The sequence below is a fragment of the Heteronotia binoei genome, chromosome 3 (assembly GCF_032191835.1).
Source record: "Heteronotia binoei isolate CCM8104 ecotype False Entrance Well chromosome 3, APGP_CSIRO_Hbin_v1, whole genome shotgun sequence".
NCBI classification, from domain to species: Eukaryota; Metazoa; Chordata; class Lepidosauria; order Squamata; family Gekkonidae; genus Heteronotia; species Heteronotia binoei.
In genome coordinates this window covers 183,810,244-183,838,132 of record NC_083225.1, presented here as the reverse complement: position 1 = coordinate 183,838,132, position 27,889 = coordinate 183,810,244, and the positions used below count along the sequence as shown (strand labels likewise).

Sequence of the window (27,889 nt, the reverse complement as noted above, 5' to 3'; positions counted from 1 at the left end):
AGGGCGGGGTATAAATCTGCAATTCTTCTTCTCTAATCCGCCCCAAAATGCCAGTCTGTTCTCAGCATCCGAGTGGATCCTCAGTAGAACAGGCTTCTTCGGGAGGTGGCGGGCTCTCCTTCTTTGGAGGTTTTCAGATAGAGGCTAGATGGCCTCAATCTCTGACAGCAATGTTGATTCTGTGAACTTGGGCAGATCATGGGAAGAAGGGCAGGAATGGCTGCATCTGTGCTTAGTTCTTGTGGCCTTTCTTGCACGCCCAAGGAAATGCTGATTGCCACTTAGGGGTCAGGCAGCAATTTTTCTCCAGGCCAGTTTGGCCAGGGATCCTGAAGCTGTTTTGCCGTCTTCTGGGCATGGAGGGGTAAATAGGGGTGTGTGAAGGGAAGGTATTTCTCAATCTCCTGCACCGTGCAGGGGGTTGGACTCGATGACTCTGGAGGGCCCTTCCAACACTATGATTCTATGAAAACACTCTTCTGGATCAAAACTAGCAACAAGGAGTGAATGCAGATAGGTTTTCCCAAAACCAAAATGAGATTTCATGCCCCATCCACCTAATGTTGGATTTTCTTTTTAAGGAAAGGAAAACATGACTTTCAGAATTCTGAAGAACCTTGCTTTACAGTTTTGCTTTTAAGAACTAATTTCCAAAAACACTTTCTGAAAAAAAGAAAGCAAAGGCTGATGTGTTAATCTCAGCCGTGTTGCTTAGAGGTCTTTGGAGGACGGAAGATAAACGATTGCACTAATATTTAAATCTTGATCCACATAATTTAAAGCAATCATATTAAGAATTCACTTACTTCTCTGCTACAAACTGTATCTCATTAGAAGCACAGTAAGATATTCAGTTTATGAATATCTGTTCCCTTTTCTTATCAGCTCTAGAGTTTTCTGGCTCCATAGCTTAACTAGAAACAGGGTGGTGTTTCTGGAACAGGAACTCCTATGCATATTAGGCCACCCCCCCCTGCTGTAGCCAATCCTCCTGGAGCTTACAGCAGGCCCTGTAAGAAGAGTCCTGTAAGCTCTCGGAGGATTGGCTACATCAGGGGTGCGTGGCCTAATATGCAAAGGAGTTCCTGCTACAACTCCCCCCCCCCGGACTAGAAAGATAGCTGAAGTTGCCTACGTGCTGTCAAGTTGGTCAGACTTAACTGCAATCCCAGCAAGGGGCTTTCAAGGCATGTGAGCAGCAGAGGTGGCTGGCCATTGCCTTCTGCAGAGCCTTCCTTGGTGGCCCCCATCCAAGTGCCGACCTTGCTCAGCTTCCTCAATCTATTAACATCGGGCTGTCTCATGTCGCCTTCCCTCCAGTAGAGTGATTATGTGGGTAATGGCTGTCAAGTCACCACTAACTTAGGACCACCCCAGTAAGGGGCTTTCAAAGCAAGGGAGAAGCAGAGGTGGCTTGCTATTGCCTTCCTCTGCAAAGCCTTTCTTTATGAATCATAGAATCACAGAGTTGGAAGGGACCTCCAGGGTCATCCAGTCCAACCTCCCTGCACAATGCAGGAAACTCACAAACACCTCCCCCTAAACTCACAGGATCCTCATTGCTGTCAGTTGGCCATCGAGCCTCTGTTTAAAAACCTCCAAGGAAAGAGAGCCCACCACCTCCCGAGGAAGCCTGTTCCACTGAGGAACCACTCTAAACTCACAAACACCTCCCCCTAAACTCACAGGATCCTCATTGCTGTCAGTTGGCCATCGAGCCTCTGTTTAAAAACCTCCAAGGAAAGAGAGCCCACCACCTCCCGAGGAAGCCTGTTCCACTGAGGAACCACTCTAAACTCACAAACACATCCCCCTAAGCTCACAGGATCCTCATTGCTGTCAGTTGGCCATTGAGCCTCTGTTTAAAAACCTCCAAGGAAGGAGAGCCCACCACCTCCCAAGGAAGCCTGTTCCACTGAAATGAAATGTTCCACTATGGTCCCCCATCTGAGTATTGGCCCTGCCTAGCTTCTAGGATCTGAAGAGATCAGACTGAACCATAAGAACATAAGAGAAGCCATGTTGGATCAGGCCAATGGCTCATCCGGTCCAACACTCGTGTCACACAGTGGCCAAATACACACACACACATATATATACACACTGTGGCTAATAGCCACTGATGGACCTCCACCACCACCTCCTGTGGATTCCACATGTTAATCACCCTTTGGGTGAAGAAGTACTTCCTTTTATCCGTTTTAAGCTGACTGCTCAGCAATTTCATTGAATGCCCACGAGTTCTTGTATTGTGAGAAAGGGAGAAAAGGACTTCTTTTTCTACTTTCTCCATCCCAGGCATTATCCAGGGGTGGCCAGACTTGCTTAACGTAAAAGCCACATAGAATAAATGTCAGATGTTTGAGAGCTGCAAGACATGAACATCAGATGTTTGAGGGAGGGAAGGAGGGAGGGAAAGAGGGAGGGAGGGAAATAAATTGGGGGAGGAAGAGGTGGAAAGAAAGCAACTTTAACTTTAAATCTGTTATCCAATCTGCCGGCTGGCTTGGCTTGGATAAGTGATTTAAAGAGAGAAATGCATTCTCCAAGCCAGCCGATGGTGTCCCCAACTTTTATTGATCCAGTGGGCACCGTTGCAATTCTGACTTAGTCGGCAGGTGCACCCACAAAATGGCTGCCACACAGGGTTGCCAGGTCCTACCTTTGATCTGGCAGGGGGCTCCCAGGTCCTTACTGGGATTTCCTGCCTGGATCAAAGTGATGTCATCACATCGTTGACATTGTATGGCTATTCTCTAGATTTCGGGCAAATTTTGAGTCCAAATTTACCACAGAGTTTGCCCCAGACCTAGAATGTTGCCATGCAACATGGACAAGTGTGACGATGTCACTTCTGGGTGATGTCATCGTACCACATTTTGTGGCCTTTGTGGCTGGGGTTTCCCTCCGTTGGCCAGCTGGCTGGTGGTGGGGAGGAGCCTGCAAAAGTAGGGGAACCTCCACCCGAACCAGGGGGCTGGCAGCCCTACTGCCACAGGAGGCGGAGACAGCTGAAAATGGCTACTGCAGCTTGGCTTCAGTCACACACTGATGATTCTTGTACGGTGGTGGCAGCTGCTGCTCATTTTTTTTTTTTTTTTAGAAATCTCCCATGTCCATTCAGAAACTTTGCTGAGAAGAAGGAGAAGGAGAAGGAGAAGAAGAAGGAGAAGAAAGAGGAGGAGAAGAAGAAGGAGAAGAAAGAGAAGAAAAAGGGGGGGAAGGAGAAGAAGGAGGAGAAGAAGAAGATGACATTGGATCCCCACCCTCCACTCTGAATCTCAGAGTCTCAGAATGGCTTACAATCTCCTATATCTTCCCCCTCCACAACAGACACCCTGTGAGGTGGGTGGGGCTGAGAGGGCTCTCCCAGCAGCTGCCCTTTCAAGGACAACTCCTGCCAAGGCCATTCCAGCAACTGCAAGCAGAGGAGTGGGGAATCAAACCCGGTTCTCCCAGATAAGAGTCCGTGCACTGAACCACTACACCAAACTGGCTCTCGTGGTCCAAACCACTTTCTAAAAACACTTGGCAGGTGCCAGGAAAGGCACCACTTTGGGGACTTCTGAGCTAATCCTTCCTGCCTATTCCTAGGCAGGGAAGCTGTCCTGGGTTCCCCTGCTTTGCCGCATATTACACAACCGAGCCTTATGAGGTTATCTTTCCAATGCGCTGCTTCTAGAAATACAACATTTAGCTATTTATTCCACTCTCTCTCTCTCTCTCTCTCTCTTTTTTTTTTAAAAAATGCCAAATGTATCCAGGGAGAAACGTCCTTCATAAATAACCATCAAGGGCACAGACCTAACAGTATTTACCCAATGCAAAAACCCCCTCTGGATGCAGAAGTCAAGTTGCATTTCGTTATTCTGCCCGGTTGTCGGCAAGGACATGTTTTATCCACTCGGCTGGGTTTTCTTTTTAGATGAGCGAAGCCAAGCAAGATATTTCTCCCCCCCCCCTCCCAACCTCCCTTAAGATTTTAATCCTGGCTTTTTAACATAAGAACGGGTTTGTTAGCTTTATCAGAAGTGAGGGCTCTGAGCCTGCTTACTAACACAAAGGGAAAAGATCTGTGCAAATGTACACTCGTTGAGACCATTTGGAAAGGAGAAGAAGGCCTTCAGAGCCAGAATAACGATGCTCAAGAAAGCCATGCTGACATCTCTTAATGTTGCTGTTTCCCTTGCAGCAAGTTTTGGGCTCTCCTAAGATGAACTTTGCGTGCACGAGTGTAAAGTGCAGTCAAGATGAACCAGTTTGGTGTAGTGGTTAAGTGCGCGGACTCTTATCTGGGAGAACCGGGTTTGACTCCCCACTCCTCCACTTGCACCTGCTGGAATGGCCTTGGGTCAGCCATAGCTCTCTTCTCTGGAAGAACCAGGTTTGATTCCCCACTCCTCCACTTGCAGCTGCTGGAATGGCCTTAGGTCAGCCATAGCTCTCTTATCTGGGAGAACCAGGTTTGATTCCCCACTCTTCCACTTGCAGCTGCTGGAATGGCCTTGGGTCAGCCAGAGCTCTCTTATCTGGGAGAACCGGGTTTGATTCCCCACTCCTCCACTTGCACCTGCTGGAATGGCCTTGGGTCAGCTAGAGCTCTCTTATCTGGGAGAACCAGGTTTGATTCCCCGCTCCTCCACTTGCAGCTGCTGGAATGGCCTTGGGTCAGCCAGAGCTCTCTTATCTGGGAGAACCGAGTTTGATTTCCCACTCCTCCACTTGCACCAGCTGGAATGGTCTTGGGTCAGCCATAACTCTGGCAGAGGTTGTCCTTGAAAGGGCAGCTGCGGAGAGCTCTCTGAGCCCTACCTACCCCACAGGGTGTCTGTTGTGGGAGAGGAAGGTAAAGGAGATTGTGAGCCGTTCTGAGACTCTGAGATTCAGAGTGGAGGGCGGGATATAAATCCAATGAACATATATAATAATAATAATAAATTTTTGAAGTTTTGAAATAAATATATGAAGTTGCCTTTTACTGAATCAGACCTTCGGTCCATCAAAGTCAGTATTGTCTACTCAGACTGGCAGCGGCTCTCCAGGGTCTCAAGCTGAGGTTTTTCACGCCTACTTGCCTGGACCCTTTTTAGTTGGAGATGCTGGATATTGAACCTGGGACCTTCTGCTTACCAAGCAGATGCTCTACCATTGAACCACCGCCCCTCCCAATATCTTCTGCCTAACAAATTTTGTTAGTCTTTGAGATAGCGCTGGACTCTTGCTCTTTTCTATTGCTACAGAGAGACTAAACAAGGCTCCCCATCTTGACGGTGATATTCTAAACCTGAAACTGAATTTTGTACATGGTACAGAGTGAAGGAACATGGTGCAGTACTGCAGTCAAAACTTTACCCACAACCTGAGTTTGATCCCGGTGGAAGCTGGGATCAGGTAGCCGGCTCAAGGTTGACTCAGCCTTCCATCCTTCCGAGGTCGGTCAAATGAGGACCCAGCTTGCTGGGGGGGAAGTGTAGATGACTGGGGAAGGCAATGGCAAACCACCCCATTACAAAAAGTCTGCCGTGAAAACGTCGTGATGCGAAGTCACCCCGGAGTCTGAAACGACCGGTGCTTGCACAGGGGACTACCCTTACCTTTAATTAACTGTCAATATTTTACTGCAGTCCAATGAGTTGTACGTGTAAGGTATTCATCTTTTTAGAAGGGACGGGGAAACGTTTGCTTCTTCAGATTTATGACAGCTCATTTCATAAGGCAAAGCAGTACTCAGGTGTTTGGGGCTTGATCAGAAAACTGCTGCTGACCTAACAGTGCCCTCCTTTCTTGTCCTCGACCCCCGGGGTTTCGACAAAACAATATGGGTTGGTGGTAAAGCTCATGTTTTGTCTACGGAAAGCTGCAGCTTCAGCCCCTGGCATCTGCAGGCAAAGGACTGTGGGTAGGAGATGTCAAGAAAGACCTTTCTCTGCTCAGAACTGGAGAGCCGCTGCCACCTCCAGGAGAAGATATTGGATTTAGAAGATATTGGATTTATATCCCGCCCTCCACTCTGAAGAGTCTCAGAGCGGCTCACAATCTCCTTTCCCTTCCTCCCCCACAACAGACACCCTGTGAGGTGGGTGGGGCTGGATAGGGCTCTCACAGCAGCTGCCCTTTTAAGGACAACCTCTGCCAGGGCTATGGCTAACCCAAGGCCATTCCAGCAAGTGCAAGTGGAGGAGTGGGGAATCAAACCTGGTTCTCCCAGATAAGAGTCCACACACTTAACCACTACACCAAACTGGCTCTATGTGGAGCTATGTGGACCAATGGTTTGACACATGTATACTTGGAACGAGGACACCTTGGTCAGGGAAGCCATAAGCCAGTGGTAGGGCACATACTTTCCACGCAGAAGGAATACCTCCAAGGAATATCAAAGTTATGAGCGGGGGGTTTTTTTTGTAGCAGGAACTCCTTTGCATATTAGGCCACCCTCCCCCACGATGTAGCCAATCCTCCAACTGCTTACAATTGGTCCTGGAATAAGAGCCCTGTAAGCTCTCGAAGGATTGGCTACATCAGGGGTGTGTGGCCTAATATGCAAAGGAGTTCCTGCTACAAAAAAAGACCTGGTTGTGACACAGAGGCTGGCCATTGCCTAGCATGAGATGGACTGAGTCAAAAAAGGAAGCCATGGCCTCCATTTTGCAAGACCTGAGCAAGGTTATTAATAATAGGGCATTTTGGAGGCTGTTAATTCATAGCAGTAGAAGAGAGCAGGAGTCCAGCAGTATGTTTTCCTGCATTGCGCAGGGGGTTGGACTAGATGACCCCGGAGGTCCCTTCCAACTCTATGATTCTATGTAAGAAGCTATGTTGTATCAGGTCAATGGCCCAATATTCCAACACTCTGTGTCAGACAGGGGCAACCCCCCCCCCCCGCAAAACCAGATGACATCAGGAGGTTCATCAGTGGGGCCAGGACACCAGAAGTCCTCCTACTGTTTCCATCCCCAAGCACCAAGAATACAGAACATCACTGCCCCAGGCATAAGAACATAAGAGAAGCCATGTTGGATCAGGCCAATGGTCCATCCAGTTCAACACCCTGTGTCACACAGGGGCCAAAAAAAACCCAGGTGCCACCAGGAGGTCCATCAGTGGGGCCAGGACACTAGTACCTTAAGGACTAACAAAATTCGGGGCAAGGCATGAGGTTTCATGAGTCACTGCTCGCTTCCTCAGATCTGAAGAAGCAGTGACTCACAAAAGGTCCTAAGCTCTTATGTTCTTAGGTTGCCAACATGTTGTTAATCTTTTAAGGTGCTACTGGACTCTGAAGCTTTTCTGTTGCTACAAACAGACTAACACAACTACCCAGGGGACATTTGTAGAAAAATAGGTGGTGGAGCTCATCCAGGGATTGTTATGCAGCTGCACCTACTAGTCAATGGACAAGGAGGTGGAACTCTCAGAAGGAGGAGGAGGAACTCTCAGAAGGAGGAGGTGGAACTCAGACAGAGGAGGTGGAACTCTCAGGAAGGTTCAGGAGCTGTGCTCCTGTGAGCTCCCACTGAATCCGAGGCCTGCAGCTACCCATCTAGATTAATTCGTAGCATTGCCAGAAGCTGGAAGCGACTTGAACAGCCCAGAGCGCGCGACACAAATCCTGCAACGAATGCTTTGCATAGAAAATAAGGTGCGGAAAACCCCTCCAAAGTATCACCGTACCTCCTTTTGCTGGGAATAACCCCCATCTCTTCACTGTCCCCCTCCAGCATAACCCTTCTGGCTTGCCACCATTCGTCATCGGAAGCGTTGATCACGTGGAGGATGTCTCCGTACTTGAAGCTGAGACCTTGACTCGGGAGGCCGCTGTCTTTGCCCTTGTCGTAGTCAAACATGGCTCTGGAAGAGGGAAAGGGAGACAGAGAAAAGGGTGACGGCACGGATCACGGCAGCAGCTATTCGGCGGCCGGCCTCCGCCTTCGTTCAGTGACCTTCTCTTAAACCGCTTTTGGAAGCGGACGTCTTTCAACAGAGATCTGTCTCAGACCTGCGGGAAAAGATGCATTCCTTGGCATATGGGGAAAGACAGGTGCGTTCATGAGAGAAAGACCGTTCCTCGTGTCCACTCGGAAAGAAGACTTTACCTCTAGGCTAGCTGAGAGGCTTGGAGATCCTTGAGCGGGTCTCCTGCATGACTTATTCTAAAAGTTCAAGACAGCTACGGGGGAGGGAGAGTTGGGCAAACAATGCTTGAGAAGACGTTCCACTCTTTTCCCGTGACATATTCCTGATCAGTGATCCCTCTAAGCTGGGTTAGTGTGAGCTAGCTCACAGTTTTTAAGCTGTCGGCTAAAAAATAAATAAATACATTTTTGTCTTAGCTCCGGAAGCATGGCCCCAAAGCAAACTAATCAACGCAGTAGCCAAATTGCTAGCTCACAACATTAATGCCAGTAGCTCACAAAGTAGAATTTTTGCTCTCAAGACTCCTCAGCTTAGAGGGGACTTTGTTCCTGACCCAAAAGCCCCCAGCTATTGTTTGCCTTGGGATGGAAATACTTATCTGGACAGCTGCCACTACTTTGAGGTGTAGATCCAAGAGGGCAGCCATGTTGGTCTGCAGCAGTCGAACAAAACTGAGGGGAGGGACGGTGGCTCAGTGGTAGAGCATCTGCTTGGGAAGCAGAAGGTCCCAGGTTCAATCCCTGGCATCTCCAACTAAAGAGGGTCCAGGCAAATAGGCGTGACAAACCTCAGCTTGAGACCCTGGAGAGCCGCTGCCAGTCTGAGTAGACAATACTGATTGGGGAGGGACGGTGGCTCAGTGGTAGAGCATCTGCTTGGGAAGCAGAAGGTCCCAGGTTCAATCCCTGGCATCTCCAACTAAAAAGGGTCCAGGCAAGTAGGTGTGAAAAACCTCAGCTTGAGACCCTGGAGAGCCGCTGCCAGTCTGAGTAGACAATACTGACTTTGACGGACTGAGGGTCTGATTCAGTATAAGGCAACGTCATATGTTCATATATATATCTTCATGTGTTCAAAGCAGGAGTCAAGTTGCACCTTTTATGGCTATCCAGACCAAATGGCCAAGCCACACTGTTTTATCATGTGACCACAGCCAGTTTGCACTCTTAAAACAAACCCCCGGCATGTACTTCAGCCCCCAATCTCTGATCCCCTCGTCTGATGAAGTGTGCTTAGAGAGCACATGAAAGCTTACTTTCTCAATAAAACTTGGTTGGTCTTAAAGGTGCACTTAACCCCTGCTTAGTTCAACTTGAAGAAGAAGAAGATATTGGATTTATATCCCGCCCTCCACTCCGAAGAGTCTCAGAGCGGCTCACAATCTTCTTTCCCTTCCTCCCCCACAACAGACACCCTGTGAGGTAGATGAAGATATTGGATTTATATCCCGCCCTCCACTCCGAAGAGTCTCAGAGCGGCTCACAGTCTCCTTTACCTTCCTCCCCCACAACAGACACCCTGTGAGGTAGATGAAGATATTGGATTTATATCCTGCCCTCCACTCCGAAGAGTCTCAGAGCGGCTCACAATCTCCTTTCCCTTCCTCCCCCACAACAGACACCCTGTGAGGTAGATGAAGATATTGGATTTATATCCCGCCCTCCACTCCGAAGAGTCTCAGAGCGGCTCACAATCTCCTTTCCCTTCCTCCCCCACAACAGACACCCTGTGAGGTAGATGAAGATATTGGATTTATATCCCGCCCTCCACTCCGAAGAGTCTCAGAGCGGCTCACAGTCTCCTTTACCTTCCTCCCCCACAACAGACACCCTGTGAGGTAGATGAAGATATTGGATTTATATCCTGCCCTCCACTCCGAAGAGTCTCAGAGCGGCTCACAATCTCCTTTCCCTTCCTCCCCCACAACAGACACCCTGTGAGGTAGATGAAGATATTGGATTTATATCCCGCCCTCCACTCCGAAGAGTCTCAGAGCGGCTCACAATCTCCTTTACCTTCCTCCCCCACAACAGTCACCCTGTGAGGTGGGTGGGGCTGAGAGGGCTCTCACAGCAGCTGCCCTTTCAAGGACAACCTCTGCCAGAGCTATGGCTGACCCAAGGCCATTCCAGCAGCTGCAAGTGGAGGAGTGGGGAATCAAACCCGGTTCTCCCAGATAAGAGTCCGCACACTTCACCACTACACCAAACTGGCTCTCCTTTGCGATATGTATGTGGGAGATTTAAAACAGGGAAATGGCACAAGGAAAAGAGCTAAATGTCCCCTTTCCCCATTCAGCTTTCCTTCGCCTGACTCCCTCCTGCAGGTTCTTCCAGTTTCAAAAACAAACCACAGGAAAATTCAGTCGCAGATCTCCTGATAGGTTGCCTGAGGATTTCCCGGAATTACAACCAATCTCCAGACTCCAGAGCTCAGTTTTCCTGGAGAAAATGGCTGCTTTGGTCAGCTCTTTGGCATTATACCCCACTGAGGTTCCTCATTTCCTCCCCAGGCTCCATCGCAAAATTTCTAGCAGTTTCCTAACCTGGAGCTGGCTACCTCCTGCAGGAGAGAGAGCCAGACCCATTTTATGGAGGCAGAAGACCTTTAGGTGGTTGATGAAGAAAAATGGGAAGGGAAGGCCTTGGATGGCTTTGAATGGAAGGCCATGGCAGTTATTTAGTTCCTCTGCAAATCTGCCCACAGGGGGGCTTCCAGAAATTTTAAAAACAGAACCTACCGGGGCTTTTTTTTTCGTAGCAGGAGCTCCTTTGCATATTAGACCACACACCCTTGATGTAGCCAATCCTCCTGGAGCTTACAGTAGGTTCTGCACTAAGAGTCCTGTAAGCTCTTGGAGGATTGGCTACATCAGGGAGGTGTGGCATAATATGCAATGGAGTTCCTACTACAAAAAAGCCATGGAACCTACCATATTTTCAGCCCGCCCTTCTTCTAAGTTTATATCCAGAATTAAACTTTTTTGGTCTTAAGGGTGCCACTGGACTAGGGTTGCCAGCCTCCAGGTGGGGCCTGGAGATCTCCCGCTTTTACAATCGAGCCTGCAGAGGTCAACTCTCTGAGAGCCCTCTCCAGCCCCACCCACCTCACAGACTCTTCGGAGTGGAGGGCAGGATATAAATCCAATATCTTCATCTACCTCACAGGGTGTCTGTTGTGGGGGAGGAAGGTAAAGGAGATTGCGAGCCACTCTGAGACTCTTCGGAGTGGAGGGCGGGATATAAATCCAGTATCTTCATCTACCTCACAGGGTGTCTGTTGTGGGGGGAAGGTAAAGGAGATTGTGAGCCGCTCTGAGACTCTTCGGAGTGGAGGGCGGGATATAAATCCAGTATCTTCATCTACCTCACAGGGTGTCTGTTGTGCGGGAGGGAGGTAAAGGAGATTGTGAGCCACTCCGAGACTCTTCGGAGTGGAGGGCGGGATATAAATCCAATATCTTCATCTTCTTCTTCAACTCTCCTGGAGAAAATGGCTGCTTTGAAGGGTGGGCTCTAGGGCATTGTACCACACTGGGGCCCCTCCCCTCTCCAAACACCACCCTCTCCCGGATCCACCCCCAAAGACTTCAGGTATTTCCCAACACAGACCTAGGAACCCTACACTGGACTCTAAATTTGTTCTGTTTCTTCAGACCAACACAATTACCCACCTGACTCAAAGGAACAAAGTCCTATTTATTTAAAAGAGTCTTGCTAATTACCTCATCTCAGCCCATTCCATAAATTAGCACAGAGGCAGCCCTAAACATGTTGTCACTGCAACATTAAATCACGGACTTATCGCTGCATATCTAATTGGATTTTTCTCTCGTCGTCATGCCTTTCCGGCAGATTTTAATTTACTAACTGCAGACACGTACAGTTCTAATAAATGTTCGCTGAGGGCTACTTGGCCTAAAGAATGGCTGGCTCTCATTAGCCCCGTCCTGTCATCGTGATTTTGATGCGATGTCCTCCTGCAATCAGAAAACGTAACCCTCCTGATATGCACGGTCACCCCTTTGTATACATATTTATAACCCACTTTTCCAGCGTGGCTCAAGGTGACTTACAAATCCAAAGCTAAAACGGAAACAACCCTCCCCTCAAAAAAAAAAAAGAGTGCTGAAGATGGAGAATAAGCATCTCACACAAAATGGAGTCACCTGATTGTTTTGAAGTGCAATTTACACTCTGGACAAGAGGCTACGGTTAGGACAGAACGCTGAGAAACAGAATGGTTTCCAATTGGCAAAGACAATTTATTTTATTTCCTTATCTGTTCAATATACCTGCACTTTTTTAATCAATGGGATGAGAGCCAGTTTGGTGTAGTGGTTAAGTGCATGGATTCTTATCTGGGAGAACTGGGTTTGATTCCCCACTCCTCCACTTTCACCTGCTGGAATGGCCTTGGGTCAACTGTAGCTCTCGTAGGAGTTGTCCTTGAAAGGGCAGCTGCTGTAAGAGCTCTCTCAGCCCCACCCACCTCACAGGGTATCTGTTTGGGGGGGGGGAGGTAAAGGAGATTCTGACCACTCTGAGACTCTGAGATTCAGAGTGGAGGGTGGCATATAAATCCAATATTATCATCATCTTCTTCATCATCATCATAATTTTTATTGTCATTATCTTAAAACTTTACAAACCATTATCAAATCTTTTTACAAATTTATACACACCATAAAAAAAGAAAATCCCACTTGTTATCAGTTCTCCAATCTAGTAAGTCTCCTTGTACTGCAATGTACACTTTGCATCTTTATCCAAAGTTTGCAAAATACAATGTTATCATATTAAAAAAATATGGGTTTTATAATTACTGTTATCCAGTATGAAGATGGTGAGGGGTCTGGAGACCCAAGTCCTGTGAGGAAAGGCTGAAGGAGCTGTGCATGTTTAGCCTGGAGAGGAGGCGGCTGAGAGGTGATAGGATCACCCTCTTCAAGTACTTGAAGGGCTGTCATAGGGAGGATGGGGCAGAATTGTTTTCTGTGGCCCCCGAAGGTTACACCAGAACCAATGGGTTGAAATTAAATCAGAAGAGTCTTCAACTAAACATTAGGAAGGACGTCCTGACAGAGTAGTTCCTCAGTGGAAGAGGCTTCCTCGGGAGATGGGAGCTCTCCTTTGGAAGTTTTCGAGCAGAGGCTAGTGTCAAGTCTGTCTATAAACTCTGGCTCAGTCAGAGAGCATTTTGGGTAGAACCAAAGTATAACCAAATGCTGCTAGCTCAAACCTTTCCCATCCCCTCCTTCCTGTAGTGGATAGTTTTGCTTTGAAATGGAAAGATGTGAAAGCCTTATCTGCCCCTTCTCAGGCTTGGCTCTCAGGAGGGAGTCAAGAGCTCGGGACGATCAAGGCCATCAGCCTGAGAACGAATTTGTAACATCAATGTATGAATGTGCCTTGCATAATCCCCCCCCTTAGGAATTCCTCAGAAGTACCCCCTTAAATGCAATGTATCAAGGTATACTCTTTAGTCTTTCAATGCTGGCTTTGCCTCAAGTAAACTGTATCAATAACCTAAGGAAGTACTTCTTCACCCAAAGGGTGATTAACATGTAGAATTCACTGCCACAGGAGGTGGTGGCGGCCACAATCATGGCCACCTTCAAGAGGGGTTTAGATAAAAATATGGAGCAGAGGTCCATCAGTGGCTATTAGCCACAATGTGTGTGTATATATAAATTTTTTTGCCACTGTGTGAAACAGAGTGTTGGACTGGATGGGCCATTGGCCTGATCCAACATGGCTTCTCTTATGTTCTTATGGTTATTGAATCTGCCGACTTGACAGCTAGATGGCCATCTGACAGCAATGCTAATTCTGTGAACTCAGACAGATCACGGGAAGGAGGGCAAAAAGGGCTGCATCAGTGCTTAGTTCTCGTGGCCCTTTCTTACATGCCCAGGGAAATGCTGATTGCCACTTTGGGGTCAGTCAGCAATTTTTCTCCAGGCTAGTATGGCCAGGGAGCCTGGAGGTTTTTACCATCTTTTGGGCATGGAGCAAGGGTCCCTTCCAACTCTATGATCCTACGGCATCCCACAGCTGCACAAAAGTATACCATGGGAAGCAGCTCCCAGGGAGTTGGGCATACATGCTGATGAGAGAGGGTCTTATTTTCTTCCTCGTTAGTGCAAATCGCTCGGGCATCTTCGTGGCAGAGGAACTTTGATGGGAATCATGTTGTCAAATTAATCGCTCCTCCACTGTCATTCCATTGCCCAGAGCCCTTCCAGCGTCGTTAAGCGTACACAAAAAACACAGCGGGGGGGGCTAGTCACGCTAATGAAACGGATGTTTACAAAATGGTCATTATCGCAGTCGTGGCTGCTTTACGGCTTCTTGCGTCTGCACGGCGAAATAATTTCTAAAGCCATGGGAGCATCCATCGAGGGTGAAATTAGGCAGGAAAGGAAAATGCTATTTTTAGAATTTCTGGGCAAAGGAGATTTCTGCATTTTTGCTTGGGTGAAATCATGGGCGTTCTGGGGCCAACCCCTTCCATTCACTTGTCTCAGACAGACACTGTTGATTAAAACACCCCCCCCCCCACACACACACACCAATATTTGTGACTGTCATTCTTGAGATCATGAACTCTCTGTCTGGGGCAGGGATGCTCTGTATTCTTGGTGCTTGGGGGGACACAGTGGGAGGGCTTCTAGTGTCCTGGCCCCACTGGTGGACATTCTGATGGCATTTGGGTTTTTTGGCCACTGTGTGACATAGAGTGTTGGACTGGATGGGCCATAGGCCTGATCCAACACGGATTCTCTTACGTTCTTAAATAGACTAGAGCAGCTGTCCCCAACCTTTTTGGCACCAGGGACCAGTTTTGTGGAAGACAATTTTTCCACAGACCGGGTTGGGGGTGTGCGATGGTTTTGGGATGATACAATTGTGCACTTTATTTCTACTACTTTGGTGTAGTGGTAAAGTGTGTGGACTCTTAGCTGGAAGAACCAGGTTTGATTCCCTACTCCTCCACTTGCACCTGCTGGAATGGCCTTGGGTCAGCCATAGCTCTGGCAGAGCTGTCCTTGAAGGGGCAGCTTCTGTGAGAACTCTCTCAGCCCCACCCACCTCACAGGGTGTCGGTTGTGGGGCAGGAAGATAAAGGAGATTGTGAGCTACTCTGAAACTCTGAACTTTGGAGTGGAGGGTGGGTTATAAATCCAATGTCATCTTTGAGAGCCAGTTTATTTATTTATTTATTTTATGATTTATATCCCGCCCTTCCCAACAAGTGGCTCAGGGCGGATCACAACACAAAGTTTCATATAAATAAAATTTAAACATAAAACAGTTAAAATGATTAATACATTTAAAATTTTAAGACATTTAAACCATTTAAAACATTAGGGACAGCAGAATTCTAGTATAACCACACTTGGTTTCTTGTACCGGCTAGTTATAGGCCAGCCGGAAGAGGGTTGTCTTACAAGCCCTGCGGAACTGAGCAAGGTCCCGCAGGGCCCTCACCTCTTCCGGCAGCTGGTTCCACCAGGAAGGGGCCATAACCGAGAAGGCCCGGTCCCTGGTAGATTTTAAACGGGCTTCTTTTGGCCCGGGGATAACTAGGAGATTTTGAGTTCCCGATCTCAGTACTCTCTGGGGAACGTGTGGGGAGACACGGTTTGGTGTAGTGGTTAAGTGTGCGGACTCTTATCTGGGAGAACCGAGTTTGATTCCCCACTCCTCCACTTGCAGCTGCTGGAATGGGTCAGCCATAGCTCCTCACAGAGGTCGTCCTTCAAAGGGCAGCTGCTGTGAGAGCCCTCTCAGCCCCACCCACCTTACAATGTGTCTGTTGTAGGGGGAGAAGATATAGGAGATTGTAAGCCGCTCTAAGTCTCTGCTTCAGAGAGAAGGGCAAGGTATAAATGTGCAATTCTTCTTCTTCTTACATTGTATTATATAATGAAATAATGATACAACTCACGTCCCGATTGCTAACAGGCCATGGACCGGTACCGGTCCACAGACTGGGGGCTGAGGACCCTTGGACTAGAAGTATGTGAATGTGTCTTGCAAATGTCTCATGTTTCCCTTCTGTGGTGTCAGCTGTAAGTTGTCACCCATTGGCAAGGCTTTTTTTCTAGCAGTCCAGCATGGTTCTATTGTTTTAACCTGTTCTGTATTATGAGCCAATACGTGTACTTACCTTTCTCACCTCTGAAGTAGACCAATTTAGGTCGAAACACATCAGGTCAAGTTGAGTGGTTTCCCATTGAGGTTTTATGATTTTACATAGGATAGAGGCTTATGATGGGCGCTTAAATGGTTTTAGCTCTCAGCAATAAATACATATATGTTGATTAATCATTTTTTTACACTTTGTTTTTAATGTTCAGCCCTTTAATTGCATATTAACCTTTTTTAGGTTTCTTACTCCAGTTTTGGGGTCAAGTTTCTTTTTCTTCTTTGTTCTTCTTTGTTTTTTTAAAGCAAAAAATTGCAAATGTATTTGTTCTGGGATACCTTTGGTACAGCCATGGACTTTAATTTTATTATTGCAAGCTAGCTTGCAATAATAGAATTCCGGCTAGCTTACACCTAGCTAAGATGAGAACTCAATGTAGCTTGCCAGACTCTTGTTTTATATGTATATATCTGGAATGTTTACTGGTTTTTAATGTTTTAACAGTTTTAAATGTGTAATTGTTTATATACTTAAATATTGTTATTTTTATGTTTGAGTAATTGTTGGAAGCCGCCTTGAGCCACTAGTGGGAAGGGCGGGATACAAATCTTAAATAAATAAATAAATAAAGCATGATTGGCATGTTGTCACATATTTTATTGGAATACCCCTTGTGCATGACTGTTAGGAATTGATCTTTAACATGCTATTTGGGCAACATTTCCTTTATGCCTCACTATAAGATCATCTCACTCCTTTTATCTAATAGATTTCCTAACATTACCTTTGCTATTGCTGATTTCTTAAAAATTGTTTGGGCATGCCATCTCGAAGATGATATGTATCAGAGAAAGGTGGGTGTAGTGGTCGGGCATAGTGGTTAAGCGCGTGGACTCTTATCTGGGAGAACTGGGTTTGATTCCCCACTCCTCCACTTGCAGCTGCTGGAATGGCCTTGGGTCAGCCATAGCTCTCGTAGGAGTTGTCCTTGAAAGGGCAGCTGCTGTAAGAGCTCTCTCAGCCCCACCTACCTCACAGGGTGTCTGTCGTGGAGAGGGGGGAGGTAAAGGAGATTCTGACCGCTCTGAGACTCAGAGTATAGAGCAGGATATAAATCCAGTATTTGCTCAAAAGAGCTTTAATCAGATGACGGGAAAGGAAAGGATCTCCTTCTACAGTTGTGACAACTTGAACATTTCACAATGCACCGGTCTCATTTTACTGCAATGACTGATGTGTGCAAACGGCTTTGCACATCTCTGTCTTTATGACTGTCGCTGGATTGATAAGAATTCCGTTCCTTCAATCTATCCTTCTGAGCGAGACCATCTTTTTCATAGCAGCTGCCGAAGTCCTTTCTCCCTTAAAAGCCCCCTTCTTGAACTCTCATGCTCAGAATGGAAGGTTGGCATTTCAAATGAGACGTCTGGTTCGTTTCCAAGGAGGATTTCATTTCCCCCGTGATTGGCTTTTAGCCATGATGAATGCAGATGGCAACATCTGGCCCTGACTTGGTGGGCTGATGAGGGGTATTATGCGCCGTGCTAATTAAAAGAAGATTAGGGATCCAGTGCAGGTGAATCCGTGAGCAAAGGCTTCGAGTGATTGAAAGGTTTCGTTGCTCTTATGAGCTTGGAAGGCTGATTAGAGAAAAAGAATAGGTGCATGGGGGTGGGGCGAGAAGCAGTTCATTGAAAATGATTTGAGGCTATAGGGCTGGGGGAAAAACCTCTCTTGCCTTGAACAACAGACAGACTTTGAGTAGGCAGCCTCGGGCTAGACTGCGGGATGAATTCCAGCTTCTCACCCCTGACACTTCAGCTCCAAAATCTCCTTTCTGAAATACTGCATGTTCGGTATGCAAATAAAAACCTGCATGTCTTTTTTGCCTCTTCCATTTATTGCCCCCCCCCCCTCAATGGCATGCTGTTGGTCTTCTCTGCTCTGCTCTGGTAAGACCTCACCTGGACTATTGTGTTCAGTTTTGGGCACCATATTTTAAGAAGGATATAGACAAACTGGAACGGGTCCAGAGGAAAGCAACAAAGATGGAGACCAAGTCCTATGAAGTGGCCAACCAGTTCCTCTGGAGGTCCAACAACAGGGCAGAGAGGCCTTCCCCTCATAGGAATGTAAGAAGAGCCCTGCTGGATCAGCCCAGTGGTCCATCTAATCCAGCATCCTGTCTCACATATTGGCCAACCAGTTCCTTTGGCAGGCCAACAACAGGACATAGAGGCCAAGACCTTCATAAGGACATAGAAGAGCCCTGCTGGATCAGACCAGTGGTCCATCTAGTCCAGCTTCCTGTCTCACACTGTGGCCAACCAGTTCCTCTGGAGGGCCATCAACAGGGCATGGAGGCCGAGGCCTTCATAAGAACATAGAAGAGCCCTACTGGATCAGACCAGTGGTCCATCTAGTCCAGCCTCCTGTCTCACACAGTGGCCAACCAGTTCCTCTGGAGGGCCATCAACAGGGCATGGAGGCCGAGGCCTTCATAAGAACATAGAAGAGCCCTACTGGATCAGACTAGTGGTCTAGCTAGTCCAGCATCCTGTCTCACAGTATGACAAACCAGTTCCTCTGGAGGGCCAACAACAGGCCAAGGCCTGTTAATATTAATATTAAGAACATAAAAAGAGACCACTGAATCAGACCAATAGTCCATTGAGTCCAGCACCCTGTTTCACAAAGCGGCCAACCAGCACCTCCGGATGGTAAAAACAGGGCAGAGAGACAGGCCTTCCCCTGATGTGACCTCCTGGTGCCAGGATTTGGAGGCTGACTGCCTCTGCCTGTGGAGGTTCCCTTCAGTGACCATGGCCAGTAGCTACCGCTGGACCTGTCCTCCGTGAAGTTATCTAGTCCCCTTTTAAAGCCGAAAAGAGGAAAATAAGAGGATGCAATGGAGGATTGAAGAATGGGTCCCCCTTGGGAAGAAAGGTGGGCTATCAGTGAAAAATCCTGTGAATTTAAAGGTAAAGGTAGTCCCCTGCACAAGCACCAGTCGTTTCCGACTCTGGGGTGACATTGCTTTTACGTTTTCATGGCAGACCTTTTACGGGGTGGTTTGCAATTGCCTTCCCAAGTCATCTACACTTCCCCCCCAGCAAGCTGGGCACTTATTTGACCGACCTTGGAAGGATGGAAGGCTGAGTCAACCTGGAGCCGGCTGCCTGAACCAGCTTCCGCTGGGATCGAACTCAGGTCGTGAGCAGAGGGCTCCAACTGCAGTACAGCAGCTTTACCACTCTGCGTCACGGGGCTCTCCTGTGGATTTAGGGGGGAGGGATTTGTGAGTTTCCTGCATTGCGCAGGCGGTTGGACTAGATGACCCCGGAGGTCCCTTCCAACTCTGTGATTCTATGAAATAGATAATATTTACAACATTTTTCCAAATATTATTAATATTTACAATATTACTATTGCCTTCATAAGAACAAAGAAGGTGAGCAGGAGCTCATTTCCATATTAGGCCACAACCCCTGACCTCACCATTGTTTCACACAGGACTTGTTTTATAGGAAAGGCCCAGCAGGGACTCATTTGCATATCAGGCCACACCCCCTGACGCCAAGCCAGCCAGTACTGTGTTCCTGCTCAAAAAAACCCCACCCTGACTATTGCTTAATATTTATAAGCAGTGTAAGCAGTCAAGAAGGGGATGCTCACACACTAATCCAATGTTAACCCATTTCATTTTAAACAGTCCTCTTTCCCAATAGCCCCTCCCTCTTGGACTAACCTACCTCCGAGGGTCATTGTGAGGGAAAAACAGACTAAGGGAGAAGGCAGGAGGCCGCTTCAAGCTCTAAGCAGGAAGGCAGGCATCGAACTGCGGCAGATAAGCCCGAGTTGTTTAAAAAGCTCTCTGTCTTTCTCAACGTGGTTTGAAAAGTACGTAATGCCAGAGCCTCTAAGGCATGTTGGAAATTAACTGAGTTCTGACTTGCAGATGAACGTTTCCAGTGGAAGCGACCATCTTCCTCAGGGTCTGGCTGCAAGATAGAAATGTGAAGGGGAAAAAACCCAACAAACAAACCCAGCAACAGCTGCTGATTATGTAGTAGCTGGAAACAAAAGTATATTTAGATTCCCAGGTCTTATTTAAGCAAGGAGACGATGGGAACATTCAAATATAACTAACCCCTCCTTGACCGTGGTTTGGCAGTGACTATTTTTTTTTTAAAAAAAGTTATATTAGGAGAACATAAAAGCCTGGAGAGCCCACGTAGTCCGCTGTTGTCAGAGCTTGGAAGCTAAGCAGGATCAGCCCTGGTTAGCACTTGGATGGGAGACCACCAAGGAAGCCCAAGGTTGGTATGCACAGGCCTAACCTGAATGGCTCAAGTACTGGTTAGTACTTGGATGGGAGACAACTAAGGAAGGCTGGGGTTAAGAACATAAGAGAAGCCATGTTGGATCAGGCCAATGGCCCATCCAGTCCAACACTCCATGTCACATAAGAACATAAGAGAAGCCATGTTGGATCAGGCCAATGGCCCATCCAGTCCAACACTCCATGTCACATAAGAACATAAGAGAAGCCATGTTGGATCAGGCCAATGGCCCATCCAGTCCAACACTCCACGTCACATAAGAACATAAGAGAAGCCATGTTGGATCAGGCCAATGGCCCATCCAGTCCAACACTCCATGTCACATAAGAACATAAGAGAAGCCATGTTGGATCAGGCCAATGGCCCATCCAGTCCAACACTCCACGTCACATAAGAACATAAGAGAAGCCATGTTGGATCAGGCCAATGGCCCATCCAGTCCAACACTCCATGTCACATAAGAACATAAGAGAAGCCATGTTGGATCAGGCCAATGGCCCATCCAGTCCAACACTCCACGTCACATAAGAACATAAGAGAAGCCATGTTGGATCAGGCCAATGGCCCATCCAGTCCAACACTCCATGTCACATAAGAACATAAGAGAAGCCATGTTAGATCAGGCCAATGGCCCATCCTGTCCAACACTCTGTGTCACACAGTTGCTGAAAAAACTCAGGTGCCATCAGGAGGTCCACTAGTGGGGTCAGGACACTAGCAGCCCTCCCACTGTTGCTCCCCCAAGCACCAAGAATACAGACCCAGACATAAGAACATAAGAGAAGCCATGTTGGATCAGGCCAATGGCCCATCCAGTCCAACACTCTGTGTCACACAGTGGCTGAAAAAACTCAGGTGCCATCAGGAGGTCCACTAGTGGAGCCAGGACACTAGAAGCCCTCCCACTGTTGCCCCCCAACCACAAAGAATACAGAGCATTACTGCCCCAGACATAAGAACATAAGAGAAGCCATGTTGGATCAAGCCAATGGCCCATGCAGTCAAACACTAGAAGCCCTCCCACTGTTGCCCCCCAAGCACCAAGAATACAGAGCATCACTGCCCCAGTCAGAGTTCCATCAATACCCTGTGGCTAATAGCTGTTGCTATAGAGAGGCAGGCAAGGGCAATCCCCCTCTGAATAGTTCTTGTCTTGAAAGCCCCACAGCCCCGGTGTCACCATGAGTCAGTCGTAGCGACGGCACTCAGTTATTACAGGTCTTAAGAGTCTTGAAACCTGCAAAGATGGTGAACTGTCACAGAAGGTACAACAACCAGCTGTAAAAGGTCACAGACTTGCAAGCAAACAATCGGGAAATGGGTGATTAGTTCCTTGCAAATTAAAAAGGCCACGTGTGTGTGTGTGTGTGTGGGGGGGGTCCTACTTTGGCAAGATGGTGACATGGAAGGAGGGGATTTTGCCCTGATTCAGCCCTTTAGCAAAAAGCACAGGCACCTATGTGTTTCCCCCAACGGAGCAAACAGCACCACTACAGGACATGGGAAGAAAGGGTTAACTCCCTCCTGCCAAGCCACAGCCCTGAGATGGCTGGAAAAGGGAACAGTTTGAGAGCCAGTTTGGCATTGTGGTTAAGTGCACGGACTCTTATCTGGGAGAGCCGGGTTTGATTCCCCACTCCTCCACTTGCACCTGCTAGAATGGCCTTGGGTCAGCCATAGCTCTTGCAGAGTTGTCCTTGAAAGGGCAGCTTCTGGGAGAGCTCACTCAGTCCCACCCCCCACCCCCCATTGGGTGTCTGTTGTGGGGAGGGGAAGGTAAAGGAGATTGTAAGCTGCTCTGAGACTCTGAGATTTGGAGTGGAGGGCGGGCTATTCATCCATTATCTTCTTCCATCTGGTTCAACACTGGCAAGACCCTAATCACAGATCTCTCCCAACAGCTCTGTTCCCCCCCCCCCCCGCCTCAGGTTTCCATCTGTCAGTGTGGAATCCTGGAACTAGCCATGGTGCTGAAATCCATTGCTGATGGTTGAAGGATTAGCCGCTCCTACAGAAGGCTATACTGGGTTCAGTTCCTTCCACTCTCATCCAATCTCCCAGTTTTCTCGTTCCTTCAAAACTGCAGCATGACACCCAGGCAAGTCCAATCTTGTCTGATCTTGGAAGCTTTGAAATACCCAGCTGGGAGGCAGGGGCAGACTTTATTCAGCCACCTCTCTGAATATCCTCCAGGTTCCCAGTAAGAGTCAGTCATGAGAGGTCACCAGGACTTCCAGATGCAGACACACACACAAATGCACACACCTAAAATATACTATATATATATAGAGAGAAAAGTTCATAGCGAAAAGTCATGTCCACCCACATTTCAGATGCCATTGATCAATCCAACTGGGTGAAATATTCTTTTCTAATCAGAGCGTAGGGGACACAAGCAATATCCAGCCACAAACCTCCCAACGGGAAGTGTGTGCAATCCCAGTTCCAGAATAGGTCAGAAACATGCACTTTATGCTGCTGAGATCGATGGTGGATCACAACGAGCTCAGATATCCAGTATGTTAAGTCTAGCTTCCCGCACTGCTCTGGAAGGACAGTGCATCCTGGATTAATAATGAAGAAGAACTGCAGATTTATACCCCACTCTTCTCTCTGAATCAGAGACTCAGAGCGGCTTACAATCTCCTATATCTTCTCCCCTCACAACAGACACCCTGTGAGGTGGGTGGGGCTGAGAGGGCTCTCACAGCAGCTGCCCTTCCAAGGACAACCTCTGCCAGAGCTATGGCTGACCCAAGGCCATTCCAGTAGGTGCAAGTGGAGGAGTGGGGAATCAAACCCGGTTCTCCCAGATGAGAGTCCGCACACTTAACCACTACACCAAGCTGGCTCTCTCTGAAGGAAGGGCCAGTGGATGAGCACAAAGATCATCTGGCCAGAACGGGGAGGAGCAAAGGAGAGGAACTTTCTCATTGGCCCATCCACGTGGGTCCTTTACTCACACATCCCCACAGTGATTTGGAAAAAGCCAGGGGCACTGGCTCCATGGGATCTCCACTTCTGTAAAGTATGTGGCAGTTCACGGGGCCTTGGCTTCAGGGACCCTTGCTATTAATCCACCTCCACCAACGCAAGTCGAACAACAGTGGTCAAACACCACCATTTTGGAACAACCTCAACAGAGAGGGGAGCCTGCTTTCCCCACACTTTCAGTCTTTAGGAGGCAGTCGAAGACAATTTTATTTAGGCCTGTGTTTGGTTGTTTCCTGGCAGTCCCAAGTTGTGATTTTAAATTTCAGAGTTGTTTTTTTTTAAATAGTTTCCAATGTACTTTATTTTATGTGCTTTATCTATGGCTTCCAGAGGCCACGAGAACCCTGCAGGATCTCTCCCAATTCCGCAGTGCCTGTAAAACCGATCTTTTCCGGCAGGCCTACAGTAACTAACCCGTGAGGAGCTGCCACTAGTATGTCGCTGAATACTACCATCCATCGATCAGACACCTGATAGAGCAATGCAGAGCATTAAGAACTATAATGAAGCTAGACCGCCTTTGTACGACATTTTATAGCACCGTTTTTAAGTTTTAAATTTATAAATCGTTTAGATGTGCTTTTGCTTTTAAAATCATAAGGTATCGTTATTGTTGTGTTATGCCTGTGAGCCGCCCAGAGTCCGTGCTTTGGAGTGGGCAGCATACAAATTTAAGATAAATAAATAAATATATGTTGGAAGTTGCCTTGGGGTGTGAAGGCGGTATATAGCTTGGAGAAATGTCGACTGCGAGGTGACATGATAGAGGTTTACAAGATTATGCATGGGATGGAGAAGGTAGAGAAAGAAGTCCTTTTCTCCCTTTCTCACAATGCAAGACCTCGTGGGCATTCGATGAAATTGCTGAGCAGTCGGGTTAGAACAGATAAAAGGAGGTACTTCTTTACCCAAAGGGTGATTAACACATGGAATTCACTGCCACAGGAGGTGGTGGCGGCTACAGGCATAGACAGCTTCAAGAGAGGGTTAGATAAAAATATGGAGCAGAGGTCCATCAGTGGCTATTAGCCACAGTGTGTGTGTGTGTGTGTATATATATATATATATATATATATATATATATATATATATATATATATATGTATGTATGTATGTATATGTATATATATAAATAAATTATTGGCCACTGTGTGACACAGAGTGTTGGACTGGATGGGCCGTTGGCCTGATCCAACATGGCTTCTCTTATGTATAGCCCAGTCTTGTCAGATCTCAGAGGTGAAGCAGGGTTGGTACTGGACCACCGAGGAAGGCTCTGCAGAGGAAAATAACGGCAAACCACCTCCGCTTCTCAATTGCCTTGAAGCCCCTCGCTGGGGTATCGTAAGTCAGCGGCAACTTGACAGCGATTTACACACCCACAACAGCTGCCGTGACCTCTGCAAGGAAGAAAGGCAGAAGGAACAGAGGGGATGCTCCTTAAATCTGAGGATGAGACTGGGATGGACTGCCCTTTTTTAAAAGCTTAGAAGTGGCGTACAACTAGCTGAGGACTGTGAAGGGTCAATGAGAGGGAACTATGAGGAGAAGGCCCTGCAGCGCTTGGAGGGGCCATTGCTGGGGTAGTGTGAGAAAGAACGTCAAACATGGGTCTGCGTGCGATGATTCTAAAAGCACAGCCCGTTCTAACTGTACTCTCCCAAGACCGATTCGAACAGACCAATATTTTCCCTTTTCCGAGGCTGCCAAAATTGATATAAGCAAAGAGGGTGGATGGGCTTCATATTGTCACAGCAAAGTGGGTAAAATGAGGATTCAGCAACCACGTGACAGGACGAAACTGGCGGGAGAGGGAAATAAATAACCGCTGTTCTCCCTGCGTGTGCTCCAGGGAGCAATCTGTCTGTCTAAAAAGACTTTTACTCTCTCTTACCCAATAATTGGCAGCATTAGTATTACATCGTGGGATGAAGCGGGTCATTTATATAGCTTCCCGTAAGAATGTAAGAGCCCTGCTAGATCAGACCAATACTCCATCTGCTCCAGAATCCTGTCTCACACTGTGGCCAACCAGTTCCTCTGGAGGGCCAACAACAAGGCGTAGAGCAATAAGAACATAAGAAGAGCCCAGATGGACCAGACCAATGGTCCATCTAGTTCAGCATCCTGTCTCAAACAGTGGCCAGCCAGTTCCTCTGAAGGGCCCACAACAAGGCGTAGAGCAGGGGTGGGGAACCTTTTTTCTGCCAAGGGCCATATGGATATTTTTAATATCATTTGCGGGCCATAAAAAATTATCAACTTAAAAAACAGTGCTCCGCTGTGGGAGAATGATTCAGGCCAGTAAAATTAATGCAAATAATTGTTTTTCTATTTGAAGTCATGTGGGGAGTGTCAGGCGTGGGTTCATTGAAGCTCACAAGAACGCAGACTTAGTATTTCAAACAAAGTTGCATTTATTGGACACTTCGTAGATACTCCAGGCAGGCAGGTAAATTGGAACTGATAGCGATCGTTGCAATCTATAGCTATTTATTCCCTACGTCAAAAGCATTCACATCTACCCCACAGTTCCCAAAACAACAGGCTGCTTTGCATATTGAAACATTCCCAGCGCTTCCCCCCTTATCTCTTCCATTGGTGGTTACATTGCCTAGAGGCGCTGGCCTTGGAGCCTCCGGAGAGGAGGTGAGAAACTGGCACCTACGGGTGGCTTCAAAGAGTCTTGGCAACCTTTGATATTCCTGGGAACAGGCTCTCTACTCTTCCCCCCTCCCTCCTAGTTGACCCTGTTCCTGGTTAGTATGGATTCCCTCTTGCACATTTGACTATGGTTAGTAGCAGTGGTTAAAGACACAGTAAATGAACAGAGCCTAACCTGACACACACACACACACACACACACACAGGGCCCGCTGCCCTAGGCAAATGCATAGGTCCAGGGCTTTTTTGTAGAAAAAGCCCAGCAGGAACTCAGTAGCATATTAGACTACATCCCCTAATAATAGCATATTAGGGCACACACTCATTAGCGTTAGGGATAATCTGGGATAATCAAGTGCAAACTGAACTGTGATGTTAGACAAATTGCCCTAAAAATAGGGTTCTGGGGAATTTAGCGTGGTGGGCAATCAGCCTTTTAGCGAGAACTTGAGAACCTATATATACAGAAGGTGTCTACTTTGGAAATCACCCAATAGCGAGGAGATTTGGTCTAATGATAAAAGGGATTTTATTATGGAATACAAGCAAACATACAAGGGTATAAAATCATACAACATACATACAGGCCTAAGAAAACAGATATGGAATTGATAGAGGGGTAACACAAGGGTAAAAATATAGACAGGGTATACGACCTGATCCTGGTGGCTTAGGGTCCAGTCACAACTAGAAGATATAGACATGCACTGCGATGTGCCATCCCTGATGCTCCTTACTTAGAGGAGGGAGGGAGGAACAATCTGGTTACATATTGCTCAGGTAGAGAGAGAGTGAGCATGGCTTTCTCTCTGGTTATATTATTTTGGGAAAGGGAAAAGTCCTCCCAAAAAAGGGGCTGGCTTGTTTGTGGACAGTGTTTAGTCTATTCTGGGTATCTGATTCGGTGCCCACCTCAGGCCAATGAGCAGAACTGACTCTGGTCACCTGAATGGATCTCCAGGTAACAATAGACAGTGCTGGTTTAGTAATGTCTGTCCTTAGATTACAATGGGTCAGGATGTAGTTGATGTTTTGGGTGGTTTAGCAAAGATACCCCTGGGGAGAGGCAAGTATAGAAAACAAAGAATTTGTCTAGGTATCAGACATTACCATAGCAGTAGACAAAGAGAAACAGAGTCACAGAAAGAGCCAGGGAGACGGCTGATTAATCAGTAGCTGAGGATTAGGGCGTGAGTGAAACTTACCAGCAGTCCCCAGTGTTACTGTGCATCCTGTTTGGGTGGAAGTGGAGAAACTAGGTGGGGTTGCACTGAGAGGAGGCCTTCAGGTGGTAACCAAAACAAACTCTCTACTGGGTCTACTCCATTTTGCATAGAGTATTTCCTTGGTCTGTTTCTGGTCAGACTCCATTTTGCTTCCAGAAACAGGAGCCCCACTCTCTCTTTCTAGGTATTGGGGTGCTCTGTAGTAACAGGCAGCACCTCTCAGTTACAGTGACAGTAACTTTTCCAGGCCCTGCAGCGAGGCTGCTGCACAGTACATCTGGGCCCTGTGATCCCTGCCTGGCCCTGTTGAGGCTGCTGCTCAGCGCTTGTTTCAGCCAGAGAAATTAGCTGTCGCTGAACATGCACTTCAAGAAGGAGACCATGTCATCCACTTTGAAAGAACTGAAGTCCTTTCTACGGTCTCACATTATCACACCCACCTGAACAGAGAAGCTATTGAGATTTACAAACACCAGCACAACTTTAACAGAAAGGAAGAAGGCATTCCATCCACCATTCTTGGTATCCAGCTCTGCAAAACACCCTAGACTACAAATTGCAGAAGGTCACAGAACAACCAGCACATTCCAG

General features: G+C 47.5%; 1 protein-coding gene across 12 annotated transcripts in view; it reads right to left on the bottom strand.

The window, feature by feature from the left end:
• The window catches only part of DLG2 (discs large MAGUK scaffold protein 2), a 1,647,444-nt gene that overhangs the window by 84,085 nt on the left and 1,535,470 nt on the right, over positions 1 to 27,889 (bottom strand). For all 12 annotated transcript variants that reach the window (XR_009555217.1, XM_060234983.1, XM_060234984.1 and 9 more), the window contains one exon: positions 7,675 to 7,851. Coding sequence is in view for 11 of the 12 variants with exons in the window: in XM_060234983.1 (XP_060090966.1) it covers positions 7,675 to 7,851 (177 nt within the window). In the remaining variant the exon portion in view is untranslated. The remainder of the gene's footprint in view (positions 1 to 7,674; positions 7,852 to 27,889) is intronic.